The 26,632-nt window shown below is 35.7% G+C and overlaps 1 protein-coding gene across 1 annotated transcript in view; it reads left to right on the forward strand.

Annotated features, from left to right (window-relative positions):
• Positions 1-26,632, forward strand: part of DACH1 (dachshund family transcription factor 1) — a 334,610-nt gene that overhangs the window by 152,727 nt on the left and 155,251 nt on the right. The window contains exon 2 of the mRNA XM_086611701.1: positions 2,034-2,149. Within this exon, the coding sequence (XP_086467827.1) occupies positions 2,034-2,149 (116 nt within the window). The remainder of the gene's footprint in view (positions 1-2,033; positions 2,150-26,632) is intronic.

Below are 26,632 nucleotides of genomic sequence, written 5' to 3' on the forward strand. Positions count from 1 at the left end.
GCATTCAGGCTTCACTATGGCTATATTGGGTAGTAAGCATCAAAGAGAGTCTTTGCAGGCGTGAACTTGTTTTTTAAAGACCTAAAAGTCGTGGGTAGGTTGTGCATTATGCCATGGCACCCCACTTGTGATTTTTATGCTGTTGTCAGACCCTTCCATACTCATATCACAGCAGTGATTTGAGAACAGTGCATCATCATCATAGGTATTTAAATTAAGCCATTAAAGTTTTCTCACATAGTGGCATTTTTTTGGTGGGTGAATATATTAGAAACACTCCATTTAAATTAGATAATTTTTGTCTATAATGTTTTTATCAGTTTTATGTGTATTCATGGTATGTTTATTTTTATTGTAAATCACGAAGAAAATTTCAAAGAAAAACAGAAGACACTTGATGTGGTTCTGTGAGCTGGAATAAGACAATATTCTTTTTCTACAACTGTTTTTCTTGTAGTTGTGAACATATGACACTTTTGTTTGTATTAAAGAAAATCAAAAATCCCAAACCAATCAAAGAAATTATCAAGCTTATAATTTTAATAATGACCTCAGCTCAGGACATTAAGTTGGGAATTAATGATCAGATAAGGTTAATGACTCAAGGCATTGAGTCATTAAACTCCAAGAAAATGCCCTGTACTTTGATTGTTTTTGGTTTATTAAAGGTAGGTTGTAGAAGTTGCAAAAAAAAAAGGGTAGTTCCAAACACAAGAGGAACGAATATGAGCAGAAAACAGAGGTATTTTGTTATCTGCCTCTGTCTGCAGTCCCAGGATAGCTAAAAATGTCATTATCCTTGATTAGAGTTTTGTTAGTGGGAGGACCTAAGGAGCAAAACCTTTCACAGCCACTTTTCTTTTGTTTCATGTTTTGAAACAAATGAAGAATCTCAAGTGTTTGGCAAAGCGTAGGTTAACACTGCAGTGCTAGAACCGCACATCACCTTTTTCTGTGAAGTTATTCCACAATGTCCCCTAAATAAGCAGTTACAGGATATTGCAATAGTGCTGTGCTGTGATCTGTACATAAGAATACAAGCCTTTGGATATGCATTGTATGTAGCAGGTACATATTTGCATGTAAGTGGGTAATAAGTATTTTCATTGTAATCCGTATCTAATTTGTATGCTACTTACACAGTCCAGGAGATGGAAAGTTGTGTATGTGAGCATTTAACAGACAAGGAGTGCTTAAACCTGAAGCCCTTTATTTTTCTATACTGGACAGATGTAAGCTGCTGTGATGGCAGTTGCTCAACAATATCTTACAAATAATTCTAAGTCCTTTCTGACATAAAGTAGTATATTTAAAGTAAGGTGTCTTAGTGAGATTTTCACTTTAAATAGAATAAGGGTTAAACGATAACTTGACTTATCTTTTAAATGACAAAAAATAAAGAAATTGCAAGACCTTTTCACACATTAGATATGTATTGTCATTTATCATCTAGATATCAGGCTAGCAGTGCGAAGTAATAAAACATATCATCGAAAAATGTGCTATAGGTCTGAATCACTCTTTCATTCCACCTCCCAGCTAACTGTAGTATTAAATCAAACAAGCAGAACATTTCCTTAGGCAGCCATTGCCTTTTAATTTCCTGAAGAACCTTAAAATATCATTCATTACAAGTACTACACATATTTGGTTTTTAAAAGTCTCATAAATCAATAGCAGGCTGACTGTAATAATTATTACAAGTTAGTGCATAATTTTCGTGCTGAAGGCTGCATGCAGAACTTTAGCATATGCAAACGAGGCAATTCAAACTGTGTATAGATATTAATATGAAGAAGCAGGTAACGAGGTGCAGGCTATGAATTATGCATCAAGAGCGGCTGATCTTCAATGAGGAAAATGAATTCAGCATGTAATCTAATTAGTGATGGAAGTCTATTACATCTAACTGCAAAAGCAACCGTCCTTGAAACAAATTTATTTACAGTCCATGTTACCACTTGAAACAACTTTGAAATGATGTGTAAGACAACAGCTTAATTGTAAAAATTTTTTTTGTTTGTTTGTTGCAGTTCTAGACCTGGAAGGCCTCCTAAGAGGACTCAAAGTGTCACCTCCCCAGAGAATTCTCATATCATGCCACATTCTGTCCCTGGCCTAATGTCTCCTGGAATCATCCCGCCAACAGGTAGGATCACTAGAAACACTTTCACACGGGCAATCTTTTGGCTTATATCCACTTGTTAATAAATTAACAGTCTAGGAAACCAACACCCAAGTATCACAAAGGAGTTCCTGTAATGTAACATTATTGCTACATAAATGTATTGTATGTAATGGAAATTGTGGCAGCTCAGTACTTTAAAATACAAATAACTGAGCAAATAATAATAGTTTGCAATTTTTTCTGCTGTTCTTTTTCTTTGTAAACAAAAACCTTTCAAAGCATGAATTACCTATCATTAGACAATAATCACGCTATTCATTTTTAATAGATCAGATATCTTGTGATTTTTTGCTGCTCTGCTTGATTAGATAATGTCATCATGAATATAGCTGCCTGAAGAAACTGAGTTAGTTAAAATAACTCCATGCTGCACACGTCTTTCTTAATTTTTCATTCTGAAATTCTATTTTTGATACGTCTCCTGAGGCCTTACATTAACGTAAAGTCCTGTAACAGTCTGTTTCTCAAACTGCTATTTTCTTTTGAAAGTTACTATAACATCTCCTAGTAGTGGCTTGCTCTTAGACATGGTTAAATTAAGAAAGACTGTGTTGCAGGAAGATGTATTACCAACCACCTGAAGACGAAGACACCCAACAGTCAAGCTGTTGATGGTGGTGCCACATTCTCTCTCTTCATAGAATCATAGAATCATTTGATTGGAAGAGACCCTCAAGATCATCGAGTCCAACCATTCACCCTGCATTGTCAGGGTCCCTAAACCATGTTCCTCAGATGTTACAGATGACTTAAATTCTCCCACTTGCTTCAGCAAAGCTCACCTGAGCTTCCACTTCTTCCCCAGTTGTTCTCCACTTGTTGGAATGACTCAGTCTCTAGCACTGATTTTCTTTAAGGCAAAAGAAACATGTGCCCCTGATCATATGCCTGTTAAAAGTATGAGCATGATCCTTGGCATGGTTTTGGTCATAGATGACTAACATTCTCCAAAAAGAATGCACAGTTCAGGAAATAATCACATGCCAGAAAAGGTTGGCAGTTTGGATGCAAATGTCTTGTCTGGAGGAGGGAGGAAAGTGCAGAGAGTTTAGCTCTGTGGACAAAAGTAGGGCCATGCCTTAGGGCTCAAGAGCTGCCTTACATAGTGAGACAGACACATAGCCAGAAATATTTTATTAGCAGTTTACAGTTTTTCAAAAGGCAAAAGATCAAGAGGAGTGAAAAAATGAAGAGAAGTTGGACAACTAAGGTTGTGCATAGAAGTATGCCTATAACGTACACAGAGGGAAGGAGGGATGAGACTGAAAGTGTAGGCAAGCATGGGAGGGTGTCAGGCAAGTAGGACTCACAGTGATAGTCTGGGCAAGTGTGACCAGCAAAAAAAAAAAAAAAAAGAATCGGGATTAAAATATTTTACACAATAGGATTTACAGGATAAAATCTAGTAAAGGAAATATCGAGTTGTGCAGATTGAATGCAAGGTGAGAGTAATAGATAGGGTGTATGTGGGGAAAGAATGAAGAATGGAAGTGTTTATAGGGCAGAAGCGTTTGTGTTTATGAAAAAGAGATCAAAAATACAGATGAAAGGGAAATTATTTTAGGGAAGTAAGGCAAGAAAATATCAAAGAAAAAAATGTATGCGAAAAGTAAAAAGGAAATGACATTAAAGAGGTCAGAGACAAATAAGCAGGCCAAAAAGAGGGAGACAGGAAAAAAAAAAACCTTGTCAACAATATTGTGTGGGGTTTTGAGTTACAGTTAATATATAAGAGCAGATTACCTCTTGATATAATATCTTCTGGGTTTTTTTAGCATTTTTTTTTATTCTAAGAAAGCAGCTTAAAACCACAACTAAGGCCTAAAGTATCTGATTCCTCTCTAGTCCTTTAAAGCTGGTCATAACAAGTTAATGATAAAAATATATGGTACTAAAACCACAGATCAAGTTTCTTAGAATATCAGCCCACAAAAACAGATGTAGATCTTTTTAAAATGATGATTGAAAAAGGAAGAAAATAATTCAAAATTACAGAAAATAGGCATATGTAAGATTCATTGAATCCTTTTAGGATGGTAATGCTTTGTGAGTCTCTTGCAAAAGAAGAAAGGTTTAAATGAAAATGCTGTTAAGTTTGAACTGGTTTTACATTACATGGCTTACCACAAGAGAAAGGGTGAGCAGAACTTTTTCCTATTGTGGTGGTGTTGAGTCTCAAACAGCACAAAAAATGCAAACACTGACACTGTTAGAAGCAAGCTCCAGGGTATAGCGTTCCACGGAGTATGGCTCAAAAAAGGTAAGGAGCATCATGACAGCAGCGCTACATGACAGTCATTCCAGCATTTTATAGAGAGGCAGGTATTTTTCAAATCAATGAACATTTTTACATGTACAAATGTGAGTAAGTACCAGAACTCCTGTAAGAGCCTTACCGAGAAAGAACTGCTGTAAGTGAAATAGGTGACATAAGTGCCGTTGTTACGTGCTACCACATTAGTTAATACTAGAAAATTCTTGCCTCTTGTGAACATTTTCCTCTGTATTTTCTATGTGTATTCATAGAACCACAGAATAGTTGAGATTGGCAGGCACCACTGGAGATCATCTAGTCCAACCTCCTCTGATCAAAATAGAGTCATACAGAGCAGGTTGTTCAGGGCTGCATCCAGTTGGGTTTTGAGTATCTTTAAGGATGGAGACTTCACAATGTCTCTTTGCAACCTGTTCCAGTGTTTGAGTATTCCCAAAATAAAATATTTTTTCCGTACTTTTGAATGGAATTTCCTGTATTTCAATTTGTGTCTATTCGGAAAGACTGAGAGGAGTCTAGCTCCATCTTCTTTACTTTGCCTCCATGGGGTATTCATACACATTGATAAGATCTTGCCTTTGAACAGTCCCAGCTCTCTCAGCCTCTTTTCATATCAGGTGCTCCAATCCCTTAATCATCTTTGTGGCTCTAAGATGACTGTTTGAGAAGTTTATGAAGTTTGAATTTCCTGTTAGGATCCAGCTCTAAGCAGAATAGAATCTAAGTACCAAATTGTTAAGTGTTCTCCCCACCCTTCTCTCTCTTTTTTTTTTTTTTGTAACAAATTCTTCTTTTTAAGCTTTCTGATTGATTTAATAATCTGAGTATAATAACTAAGTTTCCTTCCTGCCTACGAAAGAGTGTAAGTGATCACACAAACAATTATGTGCGATTTAATGCTCTTTAAGTAACAGAGATCTGCATATATTAGGTATATCTAGGATACACAATGCTATGTTTTAACGTATGATTTTTGCCTGAAATTTTTCTTTTTTTCTGAAATCTGCTGCATAATACAGAAATATACATTTAAAAGTGGAAATCCTGGTTTCTAAAGGGGCTGGTTCTGCATGCGTTGTTTATGTGGGCAAATAATATTGATGCAAAACTGTATGCTGAGACTTCTCATGAAATCTGAGGATTGTATATTTTTGTAGGAGGCCAAGTTAAGGAACTCTTGAAAATGTATTCTGTTGCTGGTCCAATCTGAAAACCCATGTAGTGAATGTTGCGTCATCACTTAGAATGGATTTGCTTTAGAGGAGTATTTAGGGACTAAGATGAGATTTAGGCACTATATTGAGAAGGAAAGTAAAAGGAGAAAAAGGAATAATATTCCACTTTTTTTTAGGGAGCATAAGTTGAAGCAGTGAGGATCACCTCTTGGGTGACACTCTGTCCATTTGTCACAAAATTTGTAAATATTACCCTCAATTGCTGATCTGTCCACTGTCTTTCATTAGGGTCAATTTACAGAATGCTCCCAACTTTAGGAAAGACTGGTCAGCTGACAAAAGACAGTCTTATGTTTATTAAACTAAATGTAGGACCTTTGAAGGTGTATGAGAAATGAGAAATGTATAGTAACATGAAATTAAGAGCTACTTGAATTGTCCAGACAATTAAAATCTGCCTATGTTACAAATGATGTAGTCAGAAGAAAGGAGAGATTGGTTTAGGTTCAAACAGGTGTATTGACTTTTCAGGCTTGTCTGGATAACGCCTTGAAGCCCTTCCAAAACTAGATGGCTCATCATAGTTAACTTTGATCTGCATATCTCTGTGTACTGCAGATCTTTTCTTGGCTAATGTGCTTAGAAGGCTTCAAAAGTTTTCTAAAGTTAAAACGATGGATAATTGTAATTAATGAGAAAAGCAGTGCTGTAATTCCTGAGTAGAGTTTATGATGTACATTATGCTCTATATTTTTTTGTCTGTAGTTGCTATATAACATATAAAATGCTATTTCCGTTATTTTTCATACAAACTTTGAAAAGCAATTCTCTTTTTTTTTTTTTTTTTGGTAATTATTCTTGGGTATTTTAGGTTTTGAAGCTGTTTTGTAAAGCTCTTGACTTAATTCTTCTGCAGCTTGGCCTACTGAGTGTAAGGTGATGAAATGAGTAGCTACAAACTCTTGTACTTACTTTGGCAGCTGCACCTTTCTCTCAAAGATAAAATATGAATATAAAGTGCTTTTGGAAATCACTGCTATAGGGCACAATAAGAATACTACTTCATATATCTATCTTTATATGTAAAGATACATCTTTGTCAATTAAAAAGAAGTGATTTCAAAGCACTTATGTGTTTAATTTATTACATTAATTTTACATTAAATTAATCTCAATAATTATTGCTGCTATTATTATTATTTTGAACAGATTTACTTTATGATAGGTACCTCTGTCCACCTATTCCACATCTGGTACCAGACTCTTCTTTTCCAGTATAGAGATATTAAGCTTCCTCTGAAATGTTTCATGTGTATGAAACTACTTTCCTTTATTAAAATCCTGTTCTGTTTTTTCTCTTCTTAAGTGAAAATCTCAAGATGTAATTTCTATTCTCATCCTTATGTTCTCTCTTGCTGTGTGCCTCGGTCAATAGAAGTATATTCCAACTTCCATCCTCTATAAAACTCTCTGAGTCACGAAGCATTTTTATGGGAGGTTAAAGTAAGGAGAAAGTTGAAAGGTTTTGTATAGATTATTTCAGCTTGGAGGACAAATGGAGTTCACAGATGCAGCTGTTGATAAAGTATGACAACGTTTCTACTAAAGTAGAAGATGAAATTATTTATTGTGTAAAGAAAGATTAATCACATAATTAAATAATTTCATTTTCTGTGGCTCACAGTTATTGGTGTTGCGTTAGGCAGAACTGAAAGAATGGTTAAAATATAATTATCATCGTTATTATATCTACATCATATTGGATATCATAAAGAAATAAAATCTGTAGTTGGAAGTATTTTCTCCTGGTAGTCTCAGTCCTGTGAGGTCTTAAGAATGCATTTAACTTATCAAAGTGAATAATTTATTTCTACGAGTGTTCCAGGGGCTAGAAATTAGAAGTTTGAGTTACATACTTTTTGAGAAGCAAACCTACTTTTCGGTTATTTATTTTATGTAGTGTGTACATTCTGTGTTCCTGTGTTGTTTAAAAAGATATACGTTAATAAAATTGAATGGCTATTGCTCACATCTTCTAATATGTGCTCCATGTTAACACAGTATTTTGGTTATTAGTGTTTAATCGTTTTTAACATTAGCATTGCTTTTGATTGGTGTTATCGGATAGTATGCTATTTCTCTGTTGGGGCTGAACTAACTTACTGTAAAAATAAGCAATAAAATACTGCTTTCAGAGTGATAAACTGTAACCTAATTCAAGAAACTGAACCAGATTACACAACATTTTTGTGTTTCATTAAGAAAGTGGTCATTATAATTAATGTGAAAGCTTCTATCGTGTTCAGTAGGAAGATATACTGACTCAACCCTGTAAATACATTGCTTCATAGTTTTAAAAATCATAATCAAAGTGTAATTCAGGGCACCTATTCCTCTTCTAAAAAAACAGTCATAATTTTGTTCTATTATCATCCTGTTGAATGGCTAGCTGTCTTGTGCTTTATCACAAGAGGCTTTTTCACTGAAAACCAGTTCTGGAAGCTCACTAGTTTGAGTTTCAATGAGTTCCTTACATTCACTAGTTAATAAAGTTCATCTTCCATGTAACCGCAAATTTTATAAAAATCCCCAAATCAAATATGTGTTTCAGCAACTATGAGGCTAAGAATACAGAACATAAACTTGAGTGCTTAGCTGTATAATTTCAGGTATACGCAAATCCATTCTTTTCTGACTTTTAATATTTTACTCCTGAACCTTCATTTTAAATGTTAAAATGAAATTTATTCTAGTGCTTGAGCAGGTAATACTGCCATGTAAGAATTTATTTTGGAGTCCCAGTAATCAAAGGATCAGACTCCTGTGAATGTTCTCTAACTTCAGTAGCTCTTTGTAAGAAAATAGGATGTGACCACATGGTTTGTTACAGGCAAAAGTATGGATTATCTCCAAGCAGGCAAACTATAAACTGTTTCTGAATCTAAAGCCATTTAACCACATTTGCTTCTGATAACTATTTTCCTGCCAGCCATTTCTGAGCATGAGAAGGCTTTGAGTATCTTTGCTTACAATAAACCATGTAGACATAGTTTTTCCTGTCATAAAATCTTTTTAAAACCAAGAATTCCTTGAAGAAATAGAACCTTTTTTATTAAAAAGTTTTAATCAGCAAGCATTTGTACATTTTACAGTGTTATACTGCACAACACGTACATATATTGGAAGCCTACAGGGTGGTGTTGGAAGACTGTAAGTCAGAGTCAAACCTCATGCAGGTTCACCCACTGCCTGTTCAGAGGAGTCCCCGGATTGAACTGTTTTCAGAAATGCTCCCAGCTCTTCCGATATAAAGGGAACAAGTTGGTTCACTTCAAAAGAGACTCTGGGATTAAATATTTAAGCAGTGAGGATAGTCAGGTGCCTTGAAACTCTCAAGATACTCAAGAAGGAACTGAGGAGTGAAATTATTTTACAGCGTAGTTACAAACTAGTGAATCCTCTCTCCTACTTGCACATTGTGACTACTCATTTAGTATTAAGTTGTGATGTGTGCAGATTTATTACCTTTCAGTGGAAAATCTGAGATAAGAATCTTTTGTTTCTTCCTGGATTGCAGAATAGTTTTGCCTTCTGAAGGCTAAGAGTGTAATGTTATTGATTTGGGAATTTCCCCTTAAGAATGATGTTTCTGATCCCAGTTGAAGGACCATATTCTGTGAAGATGAACTATTAGAAGATATTAGTAAAGCCTCTAACGATATGTGATAGTTTTCAGATATATAGAGCTTTGCTAAGTCAGGGTAGATTTAACATGATCAGTAAAAAAAAAAGTGTCTCTGACTTTAGAAACACCGCTCACCGAAATTCCAGTTTCCTATTTCAAATCATAAAAGTGTATTAAACATCTTGGGGAAAAAGACCCTCACTTTTCAAAGGAAGTTATTTTATCATCAGGGTTTCCTATAAAACAAATAACATGCAAACAAAAACAAAACAAAAAAAACCCCACCAAACTCTTGATACAAAAGAAAGCAATTAAAATCTTATTCTTAAAGGCAGGTATGTGGTGAACTTATCAGTGACTAAATTTGGACCTGGTAATGAAAGTGTTACTAGTGATTACTATAGCTTTCTGAATTCCAACATATAATTATTTGTAATTGAAAAGAAAAAGTTATTGAAAACATACATATTGTAGATAATGTAAATTACTCAAAATGTAAGCTTATCAATTGTGGTAAATACTGAGATTGCCTTGTAGCTCAGATTTCAGGCAGTCTTTCAATAGGAAAAAACATCAAGATAATCATGATCCTAAGTTTGCAGTTTTTCTTCTAATAAACTTGTTATTTTTCCAACCACTCTTACTTTTCAATGAGAATGTTTAACCAAAATAATTTGATACCAAATTGTTTCATTTCTAATTAGTTCAAAACTAACCTTTTACAGAGCGAAGAGTACGTTACTGTTTTAAACATCAAATATAGAGTATTATTTTATTAAAGGCTGTCACTAGAAATGGACCTGAGCTGCTGAATTGGGAATAATATCTCAGTCTTACAAACATTTTGTTCTCTTATCTGAATGGCGTCGATTGCTATAGCAATATGGTAAGATTGTACTTGTTAGAGTAAGCAGGGCAAGATCTGGTACAAAGCTCAGTTTCATCACTTTGCTAACTATGGTTCTGCGTCATCATGATGACATGAAGTTCTTGAATGCTATCAAGGTGCCTATCTCCTTTCCTTGTAGAGTTAAACTACTTATGTCCTTGCCTGACATGATCAATGAAGAGTGAATGATCTTTTTATCTTCATTTTGTATTTGATCTGCTACCGGTGCTACATACTGCATTCAATGAAAAATGACTTCAAATTTATATATTCCAAAGTTATGGTCCATGATTTCATTATCATATATTTAGGGATTCTCTAAAGTACAGGAAGAAACTGCAGCTTAGTGTATCTAATTCAGTTTATTTTTTTGGTTTTTTTTTTTTGAGACAGCGTCAAATACCATTTTTTAAAATGATTGTCTCCTGGTTAAAAACAATGTGTGCTGGGATCTCATGAAAGACTTAAATGTGAAGGGAATATCCAGAAAAGATGTCAGGTACCCCAGTTATTTTTGTTACATGATATAGGGTATAGGTGAACTTAAGAATTTACTCATTTAAATATCTTCAAGAAAAGTATGCAAGCAAGCATTATTATATCTAGGCAGCTTTAGAAGACTACAACTCCAGAAAAAAAGAATGAACTAAGTGCTTTGTTAATTAATTTTATTAATACTTGTTTTAAGTCACTGTGTTGGATAACAGCTTGGAAGGGTCAAGCATCTGATGAACAAGTTGTGTCTAACCTTTCAGGCAACAAGCTTAGTGAACACAAAATGAACTTAGTCAGTTTTCCAAGGAGAACCAGTCACTATGAGTTGTCCTTATGACTTACAGCTCCAGTAACATTGCCTGCATGAATTTTTTAAGACATGATAGCATACTATCAGAATTATAATGAATCCACTATCAGTTGTTCAGTGTGCTGTATTATTGTTGTTAATAATGTTGTCCCATGCAATATATTAGAGCTATCATAAAGAGTCTTAACTGGGAGAAGGTTTTCGAAGAGCAAGGTTATTCTGGTTCAGGATTCCAAGGCTAGATTGTTGTTCAAACTTGATTCCAGATTGTCTGTGAGTGGCTTAATGTTTTTCTTCTTGTTTGGAAATCAGAGAGTATTTATATCAGAACTGTGATGTGATGTGAAGTTAAGCACATAGAAAGATGTGCTGATGAACCGTATTGCAAATATAAAATGGTCTGTCAATTACTGCTCATGGAGCTGCCTCCAAGAGCTTGTGGTTTATGGAAACTTGAGCTGTTGGACTGAGTTTCCATGCGTTAAAACTGCTAAGTTTGAAAACCTCATTTTACTTTCTTTTAGTCCTTCAAGATGCAGAAATATGTAGTGGCTATGTTAGTCGGTTGCTGTGTGCCTGTGGCAGCAGTTGGAAAGGCAAACAGGATTGCATGGAAAGGGATGGCAAGGGGGATTAAAAAATTGTGTATGTGTGTGATGGAGAGAGAGAGGAAGGGGAAGGGAAGAGAGAGAGCTTCTTTATGAGTTGGTATAACCAATTTATTTAACATAATCCAAGTTCATTTGTTTGCTATTGTCTATTAATTCGTGACTATTGAGAGGTTACAAAGCTACGTTGTTGCAGTATTTGCATCATTGCTTTCAGGGGTTGTCCTCTTTCAACAGTGCATATACAGGAGCCTTTATTTTGTCTTTCTGAAATGTTTTTTAGTTATGAATGTTTTACAAGTACCTCGTAAATCATCTCTTTCAATCCAGTCTTAATTGCAATGAGATACTGTGTTCGAGCTGTCAGCAAGGAGTAAACTGTTACTGCTACTACTATTAGAGACGTGACTACCATGGACGCTTAGAAAAAAATCTGAGATCGAGGAGGATGTTACTGTTATTACATGGCTTTGATGAGGTCATCGATTAATGATGTATTCGTTTCTGACCATGAAAACAGTAGCATGGTAGGGCTGAGTAAGCTGGGGAAAGGAAAGCTGCACCTAGTCAAGACAAAATGAATATGTCACTGAGTCGTTTTAACTCGTCAAAATCCATAGCAATGGCAGATAGACAGACAGTGTACTGACAAGTTATACTGAAAAGTAAGATTTTGTCAACATTACCTTTTCGTTTGGTGGTGGCTGCGATTTAGATTGACATAGGGAAAGTAGAACAAGTTGCAGGGAGTGTTTTAGATGGGCAGGTGCGTCTTCTAAATTCCCTTTTCTCTGTTCTTTATGCTGTCTGATATCACAGGCAGTAAGATCACACACACCCCTTGAAAAATCCAGTTGCCCTTGTTGAGAGGAAGAGTTAATAGAACAACATTACTTTCTGCAAACTACTTTTTTAAAAGAATGTTTCTGGTACTTACAGTAGAAATACAGAATTCAAAACCTGGGGTGGTGTCAGCTGCATATTCTAATAATCTCCATTTGTGATTACATCAGGTTACTGGAGCTATCTTGCTAGGAACCATGAAAATCAAGGGAAAGATCTTAAATAAACAACATCTCTACTAAGAAGGGTGATGTCACTTTTATGTTTTCTTTTGACAGTGAACTAATTCCTTAATTCATACGCTGTGATGCCTCAATCCGTTATACGAAGACCTAGATATAGTTACTATATGAGAATACTGACTCTGTAATGTCGCTTAAGCTTGGACTTCAGATGGTGAGAAAAGCTGCTTAACACAGTGCAAACAATGATAAGTTTTCCCTGTACCCTTGCTTAATAAATTTATGTGGATATGGGAATAAAAGGACTATGTTACTTGGGTGATTTAATAACCAGGTAACTTACTGTGTCACAACAGTACATTGTTTTTGCAAGTACCAGACTACCAACAGAAAAAAACAAAACCAAAAAACCTGAATGGTTTTCAGCATCCCATCAGTATTCAGGGCAAGTATTTGAGAAGAGAAAGGTGATTTCTTGTGAATCTGTACATTTGTTTTGAAAAGTATCTCAAAAGATTCTAGTAGATTAATATTTCATTCAAGTGGAAGAAAACAGTGGTTCCTGTGCACTCAGTCACTGTGTGACAACACTATTTTTAAAGTAATTTTTTTCCTCTATTGAAAGCTCAAATTATATTCGGCCTTTGAAGTCTCAGATATACAGATGCTGAACACACTGAGGACAACATACTCCTAGAGGTGAATGACAAAAAATATAACACTTTTACCTCTATAGTATATAATAGTGTGAACTTCATGTTTATGGAATATGGAATAACTCATTATGAAATAGGATTTAGACTTTTTTTTAAAAAACAGAACCATAAGAACATTTTTATATAAAATGTAAATGATTAGATTTCACTGTAAATTTATTTTTATTATCTCCTGATTGTTATGAGGAGGTAACATGTATGTAGAAACAAATTAAATAAGTTTTGTCATAGTAGATAACTCTTCAGTTATATGAAAAAAAACCTGAATGCTTACACCCCGGGAAGGTCTGGGCAAGAGATACTACCATTTAGGCTACTATTCCTGTAAAAAATGGGACTTTTATGACGGCATCTGTAGCAATAAATAAAACAGTTCAGAGCTGTTCTTTGTCTTGGAGGGCAGACTTCTATCCTGCAGCTTAGACCTGCAGGTCTAAACTCTTTTTCTTATTACAATCTTTCCCAACCAAAAAAAAAAAAAAAAAAAAAAAAAAAAAAATCCGTGTCTTCTCCTGAGGAAGAGTTCCTGGCCAGTTCTATTTCTTGTACTGTCCGTGGCCGATTACAGAACATATTTTGTATCTATACTACAAAATTACTACTAGGATGAATATTTCACTTACTGAGTTTTTAGTATGGTTGTGTTTAAAGAAACTAGAGGGAAAGTTTTTATGGAAGTTTTATCTTTTATTAGACCAAGTGCCAAAAATTTACAAGCTTTTGGAACACAAGCACTTGTGTCTACTGAATGAAGTTAATCACTACCAAGATCTAAAAGCATCTGAAAGCAATTAAAAGTGCTTATATGGAAATGCTGTTTTAAGAATAAGCAACTTGGTTCTCCACCTTCTGCTCAATAGCTGGATACCATTTGTCCAGTGTGTGGTAAAGATGACTTTTTTCATTAAATCTCTTGCAGTATACCTTTTTTTTGGGATTCTTTAATTGATTTCTTCTTTACTCCAGGAGAAAACTCTTGATCTTTTGAATTTACCTTTCCTCTTTTTTTTTTTTGTTCCTGTTCTGGAGGCCCCTCGTTAACTTTCTGATGATGAAGAAAAAAACCCATATATGTTTCTATGTGTAGGATGCCCTTATCCTTGTACACAAAAAGAAGCACTCATTCCAAACATGGGATAATTACCATATCCACATCCACTCAGAAATTCAAGGAATTGTTGGCTGATTTTGCACTTGGAAACAAATCTTTTAAATTGATTTTTTTTTTTTCATGGAAAGTTTAAGGTCATCATGAGATCAGCGGATAAACCTACATGCCCTGTAACTGCTACTAGCTGAGTCTTTAAGTTATGCATAATCATTCACACAATTTCTTTTTTAATAGGCTTCGGTCTGCATAATTTTCTCAAGAAAAATGTTCTCTTTTAAAAATTACTTTTTGATTGTTAGTTACTGTCTTTATAATGCCAATAGAGTTTGTTATTATTATTACAGTTTTATGATGGTTTTGGTGGTGGTTAGTTTTCAGTTTATTTATTTTGTTATTTATTTAAATCTCCACTTACCTTACCAAGAGTGAATTTGCTGGTATCAGTCAAAACATTAAGCTTGATATTGAGGTGCTGTATCATCTCAAAATATCTTGAGTTCCAAGTCACATGCTCTGAGCAAATATTTACTGTTATTCTATGTGAATTTCCTATGGGTGGTCTGGGATCTCACCTTTGTTTGTGGCTTCTTACTTCCAACTCTCATCTGAAAACTGATAGAAAGGCTAGAATATATAATTATCCATCCCAATTTGAGACATTTTCCTTAATGAGCACTGGAAATTTCACTGGTTCCAGATTACACAGCTTTAGCCTTGGCATGAATTTTGGACTATATAAACTCTGCTTTTCAAACTCACAGAACTGTGATAGGAGTATTTTAATTTATCTTCCTTCCCACTCATTTCTCAAATCTACTTTGTCTTTATTTTAATATTCAGATTTATTTCATTAAATCTTTAGTAATGGAAGTAAGTGTTTTTGGAACAAGTAACAGTAAAGAAGAATAACAGTAAATCCTACCAAAATTTTCCCTGGGATGTTTTCCCTTACCATTCATTCCAAATATTTAATTCCTTAGTCCTATCTAGCTGACCAGGCAAGAGTTTCACAGAACTTTCTTTGGCTAATGGACTGGTACTTTAAAAGTTAAAAAGAGTACCAGGATTTTGTATTGGAAATAATGATGTAATTTTCCAGAATTTTTATTTATTTTTCAGATTGTGGATTTTATTAAGTAATCAAGTAAGTTAATAGATTCAGTAAGTAGCCTGGATTAAAGTAGGGCGTAGGTAAAACAGAAGGATATTTAATGTAGCCGTTATATAACTTGTGATCAAGTTGGGTGAAGGCCATTACCAATGGGTATAACTTACTTTCTGTCTCATGTCTTAGACTGTTTTAATTCAGTGTAACTACAAAAACAGTATTTGGTCTGCCCTTGGAAAATCCTTTTTTCTTTGTGTAAAAAATTTGTCTTAAGTGTGGGGTTTTTTTTTTGTTTTGCTGTGTAATTCAGAACTATTTATATAACCTCTGAGATAACACTGTCTTTTGGAGTTGTATTTGTCACACATTGCTTAGTTCCATGTCACTTTTTGTATAGTGTTGTTCCTATAGTTACTTAAAATGATTATTTCTATGAGAGTTTACTGTATAATTGTTTTAACTTTTTATTTGTTGCTTTGGAATGGTTTCTGCTGCCCTGACTTTGTCTCTGTATTCAAACATCATTTTATCTTACATGATATGCTGTCTGCTAGACTAGATCTCAACATATTTTTCAGAGATGTGAAAGGTGAAGTTGATTATATCCTAACAAAATTGTTGTTCTGTTTTGTTTTTTTTTTTTTTGATGGGGGGCAGGGTATTGATATCATGGTGTGTGGTATGATGTTTCCTCATTTCTTTGAATAGTTTTGATTATGCCACTAAATCTCATCTACTACTCTGTCTTTTTAATAGCATATACAATCATAGAATCACAGAATGGAAGGGACGTCAAAGATCAGTTAGTTCCAAATCCCCTGCCATGGTCAGGGACACCCTCCACTACACCAGGCTGCTCAAAGCCTCATCCAGGCTGGTCTTGAACACCTCCACGGATGGGGCATCCACAACATCTCTGAGCAACCTGTTCCAGTGCCTCACCACCCTCAGAGTGAAAAATTTCTTCCTTATGTCTAATCTAAATCTCTCCTTTTTCAGTTTAAATCCATTGCCCCTTGTCTTATCACTACATACCCTTGTAAAAAGTCCCTTTCCAGCTTTTCTGTAGTCCCTCTTTAAGTACTTGAAGGCTGCTATAAGATCACCCCGGGCCTTCTGCAGGCTGAACAACCCCAACTCTCTCAGCCTGTCTTCATAAGCTCCAGCCCTTGGATCATCTTTGTGGCCCTCCTCTGGACTCGCTCCAGCAGCTCCATGTCCTTCTTGTGTTGGGGACTCCAGAGCTGAATGCAGTATTCCAGGTGGGGTCTCATGAGAGCTGAGTAAAGGGGCAGAATCACCTCCTTCGACCTACTGGCCACGCTTCTTTGGATGCAGCCCAGGATACAGTTGGCTTTCTGGGTTGCAAGCGCACATTGCCGGCTCATGTTGAACTTCTCATCAACCAGCACTCCCAAGTCCTTTTCCTCAGGGCTGCTCTCAATCCATTCTCTGCCCAGACTGTACTTGTGCTTGGGTTTGCCCTGACCCACGTGCAGGACCTTGCACTTGGCCTTGTTGAACTTCATGAGGTTCTCACAGGCCCACCTCTCCAGCCTGTCAGGGTCCCTCTGGATGGAATCCCTTCCCTCCAGTGTGTCCACCACGCCACACAGCTTGGTGTCATCTGCAAACTTGCTGAGGGTGCACTCGATCTCACTCTCCGTGTCGCTGACAAAGATGTTAAATAGCACCAGCCCCAGTATTGACCCCTGAGGAACACCACTCATCAGTGGCCTCCACCTGGACATTGTTGACCACAACTCTTTGAGTGCAACCCTCCAGCCAATTCCTTATCCACTGAGTGGTCCATCCATCAAAACCATGTCTTTCCAGTTTAGAGACAAGGATGTTGTGTGGGACAGTATCAAATGCTTTGGATAAGTCCAAGTAGATGATGTCAGTTGCTCTTCCTCTATCCATCAATGCTGTAACCTCATCATAGAAGGCCATCAAATTAGTCAGGCAGGATTTGCCCTTAGTGAAGCCATGTTGGCTGTCACCAATCACCTCCTTATTTTCTATATGCCTTAGCATAGTCACCAGGAGGATCTGCTCCATGGTCTTGCCAAGCACAGAGGTGAGACTGACTGGCCTGTAGTTCCCTGGGTCTTCTTTTTTTCCCTTTTTAAAGATGGGGGCTATATTTCCCCTTTTCCAGTCATTGGGAACTTCACCAGACTGCCCCGACTTCTCAAGTGTGATGGATAGTGGCTTAGCAACTTCATCTGCCAGTTCCCTCAGGACCCACGGATGTACCTCATCAGGTCCCATGGACCTGTCCACCTTCGGGTTCTTTAGATGATCTCAGACCTGATCTTCTTCTACAGTGGGCGATTCTTCATTCTCACAGTCCCTGCCTTTGCCTTCTGTGGCTTGGGCTGTGCAGCTGGAGCTCTTGACAGTGAAGACTGAGGCAAAGAAGTCATTGAGTACCTCAGCCTTCTCCATATCCCGGGTAGCCAGGTCCCCCGTTTCCTTCTGGAGAGGGCCTTTGTTTTTCCTAGATCTCTCTTTATCACTGACATATCTATAGAAGTTTTTCTTGTTGCCCTTGATGTCCCTGGCCAGATTTAACTCTATCAGGGCTTTAGCTTTCCTAACGTGATCTCTGGTTGCTCGGACAATTGCTCTGTATTCTTCCCAGGCTACTTGTCCTTGCTTCCACCCTCTGTAGGCCTTCTTTTGTGTCTGAGTTGGTCCAGGAGCTCCTTGTTCATCCATGCAGGCCTCCTGGTGTTGCTACCTGACTTCCTCTTTGTTGGGCTGCACCGCTTCTCAGCTTGGAGGAGGTCATCCTTGAATTTTATCCAGCTTTCTTGTGCCCCTCTTCCCTCCAGAGCTTCATCCCATTGTACTCTACCAAGGAGATCCCTGAAGAGGCTGAAGTCTGCTCTCCTGAAATCCAGGGTAGTGAGCTTACTGTGCACCCTCCTTGCCTCCCTAAGAATCTTGAACTCCACCGTTTCGTGGTTACTGCAGCCAAGACTGCCCTTGAGCATCATGTTCCACTCCAGCCCCTCCTTGTTGGTGAGAACAAGGTCCAGCAAAGCACTCCTCCTCGTTGGTTCCTCTGCCACCTGGAGAAGGAAGTTGTCATCAATGCATTCCAGGAACCTCCTGAATTGCCTATGCCCTGCTGTGTTGTCCCTCCAACAGATATCGGGGTGGTTGAAGTCCCCCATGAGGACCAGGGCTCGTGAACGTGAGGCTGCTCCTGTCTATCATCTGTAAAGAGAATTTTCAGAGTCCTTTTAAATCTAGAGTTATGATTAAATGGTTGCCAATTTTTTAAAAAAATTCTCTTTTCTTCTTATTATAAGATTCCCATCTTGTTTATATAGCTGGTAATGGCTTTAAACTGAAAGAGGGGAGATTTAGATTAGATCTAAGGAAGAAATTCTTCACTCTGAGGGTGATGAAGCAGTGAAACAGGTTTCCCAGAGAAGTTGTCTATGTCCCATCTCTGGAAGTGTTCAAGTCAAAACAGTCCTTGAAAGAAAACAGGAAAGAAAGACTGTTTAATAGAAATTGTTTTCTTCTTTAAAGAACATTGCAAAGCAGGTATTGTTTTGAGACTTAGTTTATTTTGCTGAGATTTTAATGTCTAAAATGTTTTAAACTTTTCTAAAATATGATTTTTTAATCAAGTAACTATCAAGGATGTTGAGATAATTTTGTGGTAGTTCTTTATGAGTGTAAAACTAATTTTAAAGGAAATATGTATCTAGAAATAGAATTTCAAAGCTGCAGATTCATTACATTTTTCTTAAAAATGGCGAGCATACAGGTAAATATCTTCACTATATTTTCACTATCTAAGGAAACTCATTTTCCCTAGCTTTGGCCATTTAAGAAGTCAGCTATCAAGGAGGAGATTCATCTGCTAATATGTTTGAAATGTAGCTGTTGAAATCTTAACAAGTCATCTGCTTTCATAGCCAGTGGAAAGTAGCAGACATCTCTAGAGAGTGATACATCTCAGTGTAAGATGGGCCACATGAATCACCCTCTGGAGATGCCCGTGACTCTTCATTGACTATAGGCAACCTAGATGAAGAGTTTGGACTGAATGCTTGAATTTTAGAAGGTTAATGTTAAATTAGATGTGTGAAGCTGTCAGTGTAGCTGAAGTATTTTAGAAGTGTGGATGCAGAACTCTGTCTGTATGTGGTCTATTAGATGAATCTGTGGAAACGATCAGTATGTTTTACAGTGTTTGAAGAAGCTTAGTATTTTCAGGGTATAGTAATAAAAAGAAATAAGAAAATTAGTGGTTTTTCATTTACAGAAAATGTAATATATCACACACATGCAGTTTGGCAGGCAATCAAATCACATTTTAGTCAAGGATTGAAACTTCTGATATCCCTGTGGGTTCACTGTGAATTGTGTCTGCTACTGTGTTCTGGTAGCTGAGTTCATGACATAACATGTACATATTTTAGTGCACTTGAAAGACTGATAAATCTTTTCCTGTGATAATGAATTACTATGCTATTTAAATAACCAAAGGCATGGTATTTCTTGATGTTAGCTTCAATAGGATCACTAGTTTAGGATTTTACATAAGAACTATCCTCGAATGCTGTAAACAAGAAAAAATTATTATAAATATTTTGTTTATTTAGAATGTTCAAATGAACTAATATTAATATTATTGGAGTTTTCTGAAGTAGGCTTGCTACTATCATCCTTCTCCCTGTAATTTGCTAAAGCTACAATGCCAGATTCTTTTAGAACTTGCATCCACAACAAAGCAAGTAACTCTACATTGTTCATTCTAAAAAATACATGCTATTCCCCAAATAGCAAAAAACCCCAAAGACTTATTTTTTAAATCTGAATCAGCATTAAGTGAACTTGGAAATGCAGCTATCCAAACTGGTCAGTGCTGAATACCATCTTCCCTTGCTAACTCTAATAGTTCCTCCTTAAAAATATATCTTTAAATATCTTATTTGGCACAATGGTGTTTTTTTTTTTTAGTTCTACATGGGAATACTTTAATCTCAAAATACATAATATTCTGCAGTAATTTTCAGCATGTTGGAAGAGTGAGAGAATCAGAAATACGAAGATCAGATGTGTCTGAGCTGTCCAATCTGTAGTAGTTGTCCAGATCTAGTTTTATTTATTAAATATGGATGCAATTTTTCATATCATTACCAGAAAGAAAATGCTAATAATCCTAATATCCAATTATATGTTTGAAAGAATGAATGTTCAGTCTGAATAGTAAATCCTGACACTTTAATTATATTGAAAGTTTATTGTCCTTTTGTTTTTGTAATCTTTATTTTTTCCACAGACACCAAACTAAATTTTATTGCATATTAAAGGGAAAACTTATACTTGTTTCTGTGTAAGTAAGGATGTACCTTGTAATCCTTTAAAAAATTCACGTATAGATGATCACTTCTTAGACTAGTGATTGCTTTTATTTTACTTTGCCCGTATTTTGAGTCTCCTAATCCATATTTGCCTACTGTTTTTCAAAAGGGAATCAAATTGGTTTTGTGGTACATTAATGTTTTATGCAATATTCCATAGAGAACATTAAATAAAAATAAAAGAAAAAGGTTGACCTCTAACACTTACACCCATTTCTTATGTCAAACTGGGAGATGTTGAAAGCCCTATATGGTCGTAACCCTTCTATCTAACTGTGACCCTCCTTAACATTAAGCAGGTGACTCGATTAAACATAAATCAGGCATAAAATGCCCTGCATGAGGCAGCACAGTGAATCAAGCAAATTATCAAATGGCAAAACTCATTCTGTGCTCTGGGCAATGTAAGCTGCCAGCACTTATACATCAAAACTTCACTCAATGTAAGATTGATTTTATTTTATTTTGTTTATTTTAATTCCCTACAGCAAGCTGTGTTAGTCGTGTAAAATGCTGTCTGCATCATTACGTTCCTACAAAATGCTTTTCTTGTTTAGCAAAGGCCGATCACGATCTTAAGCAACGTAATCTTTCTAAGACTAGATATGCTGCAGTCTGTAGTGGGTTCTTGTGGAGCTGATATTTTGTGCAGTAATACGGAAACTTAAGCTTCTGTGATTGTATAGATTTTTTTTCTGTTTGTTTGCATGTATACACGCATTATCAACTTTATCAAAAATATGAGCACCAAAGGGATAATGTTATAAAATTGAATCACTGATAGCCGTTGAAGATATTTTCCAGTTTCAGTAAAGAGGCTGGGATTAAAGCGTGTAAGTCCAATCTTAAGGCTAGAATGAATTTTTATGTAAGATGATACATGTCTTCCTTTCACAGTTGCTTTTTATGCTGCCTTAAAACATGTCAAAATAATCCCCAGCAGAGGAGCCTAAAAGGAATGTCAGCTCTGTGGTTATGTAAATCGAATTGAGTGCTTTACAGCAGGTTTAAGATTTTTATAACTCAGGAGTTGTTAACAGCCAGCTGGTTTGTATCTGTTTTTTATGGTTATTCTTGTCATAGGCAGCCTCCACAATTTTTAATTATATTTTATGGTATGTGTTTTCCCTCCTCTTGAATCCCACAGCCACTCTTTGCTTCAAAAGATATTTTCCACTGGGAAGAGAAGAAGCATTGCTTTGGGACTCCATCATTAGAAATACTGTTGTATAATTACCTCCTGGTAACAACAGTGGAGTGTGAATCTCCATCGCAGATCTTTAACTTGCTATGCCAGGATGGAAATCTGTAGTACTCGGCACACCCGCTTAGGATGTGACGCCTGCAGCCCTTAGCTCAGACTGTTGTCTTCCGCTTTTAAAGAACTGATTTACGGTTTTTATTGCATTCACAATGCAAATCCGCCTTTGCTTCACGCTTCGTGTTTGAATGCATGCTTTGTGCTTTGCAGATTTGATTACATACTGTGTTCTGGATCACCACTCACTTTGTAACACACGTTCTCAAAAATGCCGTATTTTTTATTTATTTTAGTGGCTGGAACAGTGATCCTGGCCAAACATCATCTTTTAAATGTTTTTATAGCGGTGTAATTTCAAGAGTATAGTCTGATTCCCATCTGCAGTAGAAATAATTTAAAACCTACAGAAGAGCACTTTTCTCTGTCTGAAAATAAAAACCATGCCCGACAACCTGAAAAACCAATGCCTTATTTTTTGTTAGACTTTGAGAAGTTATGAAATATTTAGTTATTTATAACTGTGAAGACATTACCAGCAACTGTGCGTTCTTGAATGTTTTACAGCATTTTGTGAGTGTCCTCCCTCCGCGAAAGGAAGCGGACCGCAGTTTAATTGTCTTTAATGGTAGATCCTTCTATTGAAACACCTCCTCTCTTTGCAGATGTAATGATGTAAGAGCAAGAGTCTTAAATAATTGATCATATGGAGAAAGCTGTTTGTAAGATGGTTAAAAGACTGTTAAGCTTGACAACTGTAAGATAACAGAAAGACTACCATAAACCTTTTTTTAGGTGAGGTTGGGAAAATTAACACTTGTTTTTAGTTACAGTCTAAAATAGCTACAGTCAATCTCACTTGAAAAGCCTGTTTGGAAAGTGTAAAGGAAATAATTTATGCTTTTGTGCTGTATTCCAAGAATTGATTTGTGTAATCCAGTTTCATTATTTTAACAGACTGAAATCAATAGAAGTATTATCATCATACGTAATATATTCAGACATTATGACTCTATAGATCTTCTTGTATTACACAGTATTATATTTAAATTTGAATGTTAAGTGTTTATTCTGACCCACTTATGGTCTAATGCCTAATGTCAGCAGCTTCTGAACTACAAATTCAAATATCTCTCTACTACATTGGCTTTGTATTAATTTCCAGAGCTACACAGGAGTGTAACATGTAGCTAAACATAAATACATAGAATAGATATTTATTACCAGAATCGGTTTATTTGGTAGAATTTTGTTTTTAACATAATTCAGCAGAAAATTCAAATATCCTCAAAACAGCTTTGAGACTACAAAGTTGCTGAAAGTAAAGTTTGAATATTGGTAAAAATATACTGATCTTGCCAAAATACATTTTGGATATTTTATCCAAATTTATTTAGATTTTTTCCAATAGCCATCTTATTTGATTAAGTTAAGAATGCATAGGAAAACTGAAGATGCAATTAGTAATAACAATAGCAATAAAAATAAGGAAAATATTGCTTCCAAATGCATATGATAGGGCTGCAATCAGTGCAGAAATGATATAATTGCAGTTATACTTCATGACTTCACCTCTCATTTACCCCAGCCAGAACTGCCTGTATTTGCTTACTGTGACCTGCAAAATTAATCTTAATTTCTTTCTTCTCTAGGGCTCTTGAGGATAATGTGTGCTATTTAATGATATTTATTTGTTCAGGATTCCAAAATATATTTACAGATGATACTTTGTAAACTTAAACTAATATATTGAATATTTAATTACTTTTTGTAGCCATATTTTAACAATTTGAAATACAAATAGTTCTGGTTTGAAAAATCTCTGCCTTACGGGAGGTTTGGAATCCTCTGCTTTAGCATCCTACCCTAAAGTCTATGTTTGGCTCCTAGTGAAGCTCTCAGAAAATTGAAAGATACCTGCCTGTTTCAATCAGGCAGTAGTATTTCAAAGAAGATGTTCTCCAGATGTTACTGTGTGGTCTGCAGTACTTGACCTGCTTGGAACAACTAATTTGAACAAATACAACCACACAGATTTGACTTTAACTTAATTAGAGAGTGTCTATAGTTGTCAAATATTACCCATAAAGGTATTTTAGAGAAACACAGTCTGTGCCAGGATTGACTGAACCAATCAATGTGGAAAAACACATCAACAACTGAAGAGACTGTTGTTCACATATTGAAGTCTTTAATGCATTAGCTTATGCTAGATGCACCTTTGCATGAGAGTTTTCTCCAACGTTAATAATTCCCTGTTTAAAACAAACATTAGTTTTGGGGTTTTTTTTTTGTTTATGCACTTCGTTTTGGACTAGAAACAAAGTTGAGAATGTGCTTTTATGAAATATGTTCTTCTCACAAAATTAATGTAGAGATAAAGAATGTATTTTCCTATTATATCCTTGAACAGGTAACTTGTAATAGTTCTCAAATATAGACCTGTTTTTTCCTATCTATAAAGGATGGAAAGTTTATTAAATAATCAGATTGTTCCTCTTTCTTTTTAGGCCATTTTTAAAAATGTCTGATGGCTTTATGGTACAATTAGGTTAGAAGTATATTTTTTAACCTTAATACCCTGTTTTTCACAATACGACTTCCTTTACGGTCATCAAAAAAATAACTAGTCACATTTTAAAAACATAAAGTAAAATAATTTTATTCCCTCTTGTGATTGACAGTGAGTTAGAAAGAGTACATTTTACATTTAACTAGCTCGGATAGTAACAGAAAGATGAGGATTTTTTAAAATTTCTTTTATTTTAATAAAGCCCTCGGTAGCTTTCAGGGAATTAAGATTTTTTGACAAATCAACAGAAATTGAGAGATGCTTTGATTTTTCTTTGAAAATTGCTAAACTCTTTATCTTATTCCCTTCGTGATTCAGAATTTCAATTGACCATATACTAACTTGAATTTAAAATTAGTAAAAAATCTTGTATCTGTAATAGTTTTAAGAAAAAACCTCCAGCTTAACAAATAAAAATCCTAAATGTTTATTTCCTATTCTTTGTCAGTGCCTTCTGGGCTCAAAAGTGGTGACCTTTTAAGGTGGATGGTAAATTTGAAAGCAGTGTTTCACTTTCATAGTTCCTTTGTGGATATTTACCCATGTACACTTAACACTGAAACACTGCCCTCACTTCTTAGGCGAGGTTAGTTTGCATTTTATGAACTTTGTTTGACTTCATAGATTTAGAACCAGGGATGATAACAATATTAATACATGCTTAGCACTTTATTTTTATAGCTTTGTGCAATTCTTGGCTGATTTATATTAATAATCCTTCTGTAAGGTAAGGAAGTATTATCTCCATCTAATAGGTAGATGAGAATAAAATTAAAATGTAGATGACATATCTGATACCTTCTGGTAATACCAGAATTAAAATTCAAGAGCCTCTAATTTCTTCTTCTGTTCTTTTGTTAGAACAATCATATTTTTAACTAAAAGGGAGAACTACTTCAAAGCTAATTCAGATATTATTCAGACATTTTTTTTCAGCATCTCTTTTCAGATTCTTCTTGCTACCCACTAAGGATTTCTGTGGAAGGGATGCTTGGCACATGTGGTTAAGCAGAGGTCTTGTAGGTGTGGGGTAATGATCTGTTTGGATTTAATTTACAACTTACTGAAGATGATAAATCATAAGAAAATGGCAGACAGGAGAATCAGACAGGCCATCAGCTGTTTAACCAAGTGACTGACCTAAGGGCATCTCTAAAGCTGCCAAAATAACTGTTTATAGAATCTGTCAAAAAGCCAAATCCTACTGCTAGAAAAAATATCTTCCATAATTTTGCATCTGGGCCTTTTGCATGAAGACGTAGGATGAGAAAAAGAAAGTAAATACATGTGAAGTGTTTTGTGCTGTTTGCATTCTGCAGATATTATTGCTTCTGTTAAAACCTGTGTGAAACACTCGATGCTAGTGAATGACTTATTTAGGGAGAGAGAGCACAAAGGTAGGAGCTTTGAATTGGACTAAAGTTTAGTTTTTTGGTATTTATATGATAGCTTGAAATAAAAACCTTAGTTAAAATATCTCTTTGCTAAAAGGGTAGGATTGAGGCAAGCTGATGCTGCAATTGGATGCAAATAGTTGATCCTATTGATAAAGTTGGTATTTCGTAGAATCATAGAATGGTTTGGGTTGGAAGGGACCCTTAAAGATCATCTAGTTCATCCTCCCTGACATGTATAGGGACATCTTTCACTAGATCAAGTTGCTCTAAGCCTTGTCATAGAATCACATAATCACAGAATGGTTAGGGTTGGAAGGGACCTCAAAGATCATCTAGTTCCAACCCCCCTGCCATGGACAAGGAAACCCTCCACTATACCAGGTTGCCCAAAGCCTCATCCAACCTGGCCTTGAACACTGCCAGGGAT

The sequence above is a fragment of the Tauraco erythrolophus genome, chromosome 1, assembly GCF_009769465.1.
Source record: "Tauraco erythrolophus isolate bTauEry1 chromosome 1, bTauEry1.pri, whole genome shotgun sequence".
Classification (NCBI taxonomy): Eukaryota; Metazoa; Chordata; class Aves; order Musophagiformes; family Musophagidae; genus Tauraco; species Tauraco erythrolophus.